General features: G+C 37.7%; 1 protein-coding gene across 1 annotated transcript; it reads right to left on the reverse strand.

Annotated features, from left to right (window-relative positions):
• Positions 1 to 2,354: 2,354 nt before the first annotated feature.
• Positions 2,355 to 4,408, reverse strand: ppp1r3c2a (protein phosphatase 1 regulatory subunit 3C2, duplicate a). Its single transcript, XM_057321290.1, has 3 exons — positions 4,250 to 4,408; positions 4,011 to 4,072; positions 2,355 to 3,798 (listed from the first exon to the last, which is right to left on the reverse strand). The coding sequence occupies exons 2-3, from the start codon at positions 4,022 to 4,024 to the stop codon at positions 2,808 to 2,810; spliced, it is 1,005 nt and encodes a 334-aa protein (XP_057177273.1). The 5' UTR covers positions 4,025 to 4,072; positions 4,250 to 4,408; the 3' UTR covers positions 2,355 to 2,807.
• Between the last annotated feature and the right edge of the window lie 2,202 nt (positions 4,409 to 6,610).

Genomic DNA, 6,610 nt, shown 5'->3' on the forward strand with positions numbered 1-6,610 from the left:
GACAAGAACTCCATTACATATAATGATAGGAGACCGGATTTGTAGGTAGGAGCGTGATCTGTGCCACCAGTTATGAAGGCCAGCGGGTGCTGAGCAAGCCCTATCATTTCTGTAAGACTGAGTCACAGTGAAGTCCACTTTAAAGTCTTCTTTTCTGTGAGCCACTCATTTTAAAGTGTGCAGGGCTTTGACAACATAACAGCTGAATTATCCTCTGCTATTGATAGCAATCGAGATGCACCTCAATGTGCATTTACTTCTGAAGATCACATGAGCACCAAAACCAAATGTCCATTAGTTGTACACAGGGCCATTGCTTCAATTCATGCGGCATGGGTGGGCACCCTCTCTCCCCAACCTAATGACTCTGCTATACCATAGGGGACCATAATGGGCCCCTCTCATTACCGGGCCTGGGACAACGATCCTAGTTGGACAATGGACCAGTCTATAGACCTCCCCAACAAGCTGGTTGTAGGATCCTTTGTAAAGACATTCCATTGCTCACTTTAGTATAACAGACCTGATGTATAGAGTTCGGTTCCCATGGTGTCATTCCAGGGGGCTAAAAAAAGGAATAGAGTAGGTAGAGGCTAAAAAGAAAAGTACGACAGATAAATGTAGAGACTTTTATAAAGTGCATGTAGACACCGTTTAGTTTTTTTCTGTTAATCCCAACTACTTTATTTTGTTTGTAAGTGTTGGTGCCAAACTCAGGATAGTGGATTACCGGAAGGGGATTCGATTTCGAACAGTTAGGGTTGAAATGAGTTGGTGGATATAGGCTGTTCAGTTAAAACAGGTTTGCTTTTGACATCATTACAATTGTAAACCAGTTTACAAAAGAGACTTTCTGAAATACAAAGGACAGGTTGGTATGACGAACTCTCACGCCTAAAGCGCATTCCAGTCACTCCTCTGCTGAACAAATCACAAAAATCGTATCACTCGCCCAAAACTCAATTCACATAATCCAGACACAAAACTCTTACTTTAGTGGTATCTAGTCATCTAATATTGCCTCAGCAAAGCACATGTAGCAGTGGAAAGAATGTGAAGGAGGGAGGAGTCACGTGAGAAGTATTTTTTAGTTCATAAGGAGTACATGTATGAGTGTGTATGCCTTTAATGCGTGAGAAAATACACAACATTATACTATACATAAAAATTCAGATGACCAACATGATGTTTTACTAACCCTAACACTTTACATTCCCAACTTTCACTTTAATGGAGCCTTATTTTCTTAACTTGGTTTATTAAAACGTGAATCAGTTTTCTTAGTCACTAATGCCACATGACATTGTTTATGCACTGTAAAAATGTATTTGTTGTTTCAACTTAATAAGTTAAGTTACTCGGCTGACTTAAAAAATTTTGTTAATTCAAAGTAAAAATATTAGTTCTTACATGAATTTGATGCAAAATTGTTATGTTAACTAATATTTTTAAGTTGAATTAACTAATTTTTAAGTTAAAATAACAAATAATTTTCACAGTGTGTGTACATTTGTTAGATGGTGATATCAAAACTGCCATTGGGTTTCAGTCCATGTGTTATTTGGGAATTTAACTAGCATCTTTGGTGTTGTCGGTAAAAATAAGAGTTAGTAGAGAAATAACGAACCTGAAAATGTCGTGACTGGCCAATCAGAATCAAGCATTCCAACGAGCAGTGTAATAATATGAAGATAAATAACAGACAGCTTCATATTGTTTTGTCTTTGTGGCTCATTGCAAAAATAAAGCTAAAGTGTGACCTGTGTGAAAGGATTTGCTAATTTTAGGAGATTTTAAATCAATGTTATGTTTGGAATAAATATAGTTTATAACTAATAATTAACATTATAAACATTTTTTTTAATGTGAAAATGTATATGACAGCGTTGTGTTGGGGTTCCCCTGCAAAAAAATCAAGTTGACACATGAGAATGCATTAAGTGACAACAACAATTCTAGTTGACATCTGATGTGTGGGAAATAAAGTTGTTATTGTCAGGTGCAATGTTCAAAACTATTATTCTGTATGACGTCTCTCCGGATGTCTGGTTGTGCTGTTGACATCTATTAATGTTTCAATGTTGAGATTATTTACCTGTAGGTCCATGACAACATGGGAAACATTTTGCTATAGGAAATTGTATGGCTGGTGGCTATAGGTGTGGTTTCAGCTAGATAAAAGACTTCAGGTGTGTCTGTATATATTTCATTAAGTTATGAGACCAGTTAAACCATGTTAAGGCCTTGGGCAAGAACTAGCATATGTTTGTTATTGCAACAATGTTGTCCAATGTACAGTATGACAGAATGAGCTTGTTTTTCCAGCAATTCACGCGACAATTGTTTAAAAAAGACTTTCTTTTCATTTTAATGAAGAGTTCAAAATAAATACATAATTGTATAAACATATATACACAAATCTACATTTCAGTATTTTAGAATAAATGTACATTTGATCACCAATTTAGATTTTTGGGAAAATTAAACGCAGCGTGAACAACAGGGAAAGCCCTTTTGTTTCCCAAAAAGCTCTGTTTGCATTCTTGGAAAATAAACGTCTAACGTGCAAATTAAAACAATCGTTATTGTAAAAATATTAAATGCATTAAAATATATACAGTACAGCATGTAAAGCAAAACATTTGCAATTCTTTTTCAGGGTAGATCAGCAGCATAAGCAAAACAGATGGCACAAGAAGGGACTTTTAGGTCAAAAATCATCTGCACACATAATTTGGTTGCATCTGTAAGTACAGTCCATACTAATAAAGTTCAAGTAGAAATTTAGACGGCACCTTTGTCCCACATTAACACAATCCAGTTAAGTTTGTCATGCTCCAGGACCTGTGTAACAGATGCTGTGTGTAAGGTGGGCCTTTGCATGGCTGGTATTTCGCCTTGGGCAGGTCATGGCTTCTGGTCACAGGCCACACCGCAAGACGCTGAGGACTTGGCACAACGAAGCTACGTCTGCTTGGCGTAAAGAACCGGATAAAATCAGATGTGACGTTTTCCACGGATATGTGGTAGTTTTTACCTTTGTTATTGTCCACCAGCTGCACGCCGGTCTTGCCGGGTTGGAATACCACTAAGAACTCGACTCGCTTTGCTGGATCCATCTCGAATGGCAGGGGGATATTAAAAGCAAACAAGTCCGTCTCCAAGGACCCCTGCGGTTCCCTCACGTACGTGCACGCGATGTTTTGGTGGCTTCTCCATGAATCGAAAGTTATGCGAACGGATACAGTCTTATCAAACTTGACGTTACAGACGCGCACCGAACCGCTCAGTGTCTTCTCTGTCACGCTGCAGCTCTCCAGCTGCACGAGGTTTTCCTTCAGACTCGCGCGGTCCGGGCACGGTTGTGGGAAGCCAAGCTTTACGCGGATCTTCCCGGTCTGCGTGGACGGTCTTTCCGCAACTTTCACTTTTTCTTCAGGGTGCGGCGTGTCTTCGGTTTCCGTCTCTGGATGGTAAGCGTTGAAGATGCGCACGGATGTGAGAGAGAGCCCTTTATCGTCCGCGAACACCACGCGCTTTTTTCTTCGCAGCGTTCCTCTGCGCGGAGGAGAGTATGAGGAGATCAAACTGGCAGAACTAAATGAAGAGAGAGAAGATGTAGGGGATGGGGTCGAAGGTCTGGAGAATTGAAGCTCCTGGGTGGGCATGTTGAGCGCAGAGGGCCTGAGAGGGGATATGCCGAGCAGATGAGACACCCGTGGGTTTGTCTGCGTATGCATGGCTAGATCCACTGGCATAACAAACTCCGGTGAAGAATACCCGCTAAATCGGTATATTCTGCGAATACGAAGAAAATAAAAGACTAAATTATACACGTTATAAGTGCAAGTGACAAATACTTATATAGTGTAAAAACATAGCAGAATATTACGTTGAAAAAAACGCAGAATGTTTACTCGTGGTCTCCGAGAAACACGGTGACAGTATTGTTATACCAAAACCAATGTTTATAAATGACTTAGTAACTTGTTTTGAACTGTTAAACTTACTTTGTGCTGCTCATATTTGTTTTGTAAGGTGAAAAGGCAGTCTTTTGAGAGTGAAATGTCCGCTGTAAACGAAAAAGAAACAAGTTTAAATAAACAGCCGCTGAAAGCACAAATCCTCTATTTCACTTTTATACTGCAGTTAATTCAACACGAATATTAGGTAAATACACCGTTTACAAATAACAGATTGTTAATTTTGTTTTAAAACTTGCAGAATAAGTGTTTGAAGTCGGGCTCACCTCGATCAATAGATGAGCTGAAACGGATTATCCACCAACTTCGAATGTAGAAATGCACTCAATGTTAAGGAAATGGACGAAAAAAAGATTATGCAGCGTAAACATCACCTATAATCCATTTGATCTGCCTTATTGAAACTACTGTTTGTCTCCGAGTTGTTGCTCGTGAGATTTAAAGCGCGTTCACGGGGCGGGGCTTAGTCTTGTCGTCATATGTTCGTTGCTCAAAGCAGTGGCACAATATGTTCTAAATGAATGACGTGCTATTCGTTTCAGTGGAATTGCTGTAAAAGTCAAAAACACATGTCTTTTTGCATTTTTGTGATTTTTGTTTGACGTTTTATACACAAGCCCTCCAGTACCTTGTTGATCATATGCACCATATAGGCAGGTAGCATTTTTATTCAATGGGTAACAAGGAAACAAACAAAAGATTTAAAAATTAAAAAGCAATCAATATTTTAAAGATATTGCTGATTAATTTAATGTGAGGCCAAAGAAGGGCCATATATGTACATAGTATGCAAACAAATTCCTTCACCATAATTGGGACTTCTTTTGGCACTTGGCATTCCACAATGACAATAGGCATGGATTTTCACACACATGATTTATTTAAAAAGCATTACATAAATAGTCTGGAGTGCCAACCAAGCAATTATTCTAAATAGGTTATATTACAAATGCATGAAAGTAAATACCCAAACAGAGCACAAAAACCTCAAAACGCAGATCTCCACCCTGGAAAAATAAATGCAGCCTGATTGCATGATGATCCTCGACAATTGCTCTGAATTTTTCCATGGTTTCTCTGCAGTTTGAGGAAACTGGTTAGGTTTTTTGGTTATGTAATAATTAAGTTTCATGTTTAAATCCAATGCAGATATCAGTCTTTTAAACCTTTCACAAATAGAGGTCAGTGGACAGCTACTCAAAGTCATTTCTTGCATGTGCATGGGTTTTTATGGCATTGTTGCTTGTTAATTCATGCATGAAAGTGTTAAGTGACATTCTAGGCAGCAAATCTTGCTTTATATTCTTATGTTAGCTATATTTAAATCAGTTTTACTAAGCCATATTTTTGCCATGGAGCTAATTTTTGACAGGAGTAAAGAATAGAAATTGTATCTCAAAAATGCCAACTTTGTACAGCTAAATAAAATTAAAATTTTTGAGCTAATCAATGAAACAGTCAGTGTCTGACAAATACAAAGAATCCAACACCCTGAAATTCTTGCGTGTCTGTCATAGGTGTGTATTCTCTTTCCAATTTCACTTGGGTGTTACAAGAAGAATGCTGCTAGTTACATCACTTAGGATTCATAGCTGTAGCTTTAAAACTTTCAGTGTTGCAGACTGAGTTGAAATAATGAAAAAATCATAAATTCTAAAAATATTTATGTAATTTTTTTTACGTAAATAAAAGAATACTACTGCATTTCTGTTTTTTATTGAGGTTTAGATAATGGAAGGTGAAAATCTGATTCAAGTAAATAAATCCTAGCTCACCCTACAGTCAAATGATAAGTAAAGAAGGCACATTTCATTCTACACAAATCATTGGTGGCTGATTAGATATTTTACTTCTGGTTTCTGTGACACTATCTTTTACGTTGAGGTGAGGTTCAACATCCACAGGTATGCATTAAAACAGATATGTAAAACTAGTTTTATTGTTATTGGAGTCGGCATGGAGAACATCCCCAGAGAAACATGATTCATGCAAGAGTAACACTTTCCAGCCACTGCAAATATCAATGTGACACATTAAATAATTCACCCAAAAGTGAAAATTCTGTCATCTTTTACTCACCCTCTTATATCATTTCAAACCTTTATGACTTTTTCTTCTTCTGCAGAACACAAAACAAGATATTTGGAAGAAAGTTGGTAACCGAACAGCACTCGCTCCCATTCATTTCTATTGTGTGAACACAAAACCAATGTAAGTGAAAGGGGTCCAGTTAACAACATTTTTCAAAATATCTTCTTTTGTGTTCTGCGGAAGAAAGTCATACAGGTTTGAAATGACAAAAAGGTAAGTAAATGATAACAGAATTTTAATTTATAATAATAACAATCCCTTTAAATGGGCTAAACCACCATGTGACCGTGCATCATTCAACCAAACAGATCAGTGCGCTTCACATATTTATGGAAAATTCAATAAAGGAAAGGATTTAAGAATTGGTTCCTAAATGCATTTTTCATTTCTGCAAAAAAACAGTCTAATTGAAAACCATGGTTCAATGCAGGGCCGGCCCAAGCCTTCAGGGGGCCCTAAACAGAATTTTATTTGGGGGCCCCTCTGTGCCACCAATATGAGTAATTATTGTCAATGCTTGATTATTCGCACACTAT

Source organism: Triplophysa rosa, linkage group LG22 (genome assembly GCF_024868665.1).
Source record: "Triplophysa rosa linkage group LG22, Trosa_1v2, whole genome shotgun sequence".
Taxonomy (NCBI): domain Eukaryota; kingdom Metazoa; phylum Chordata; class Actinopteri; order Cypriniformes; family Nemacheilidae; genus Triplophysa; species Triplophysa rosa.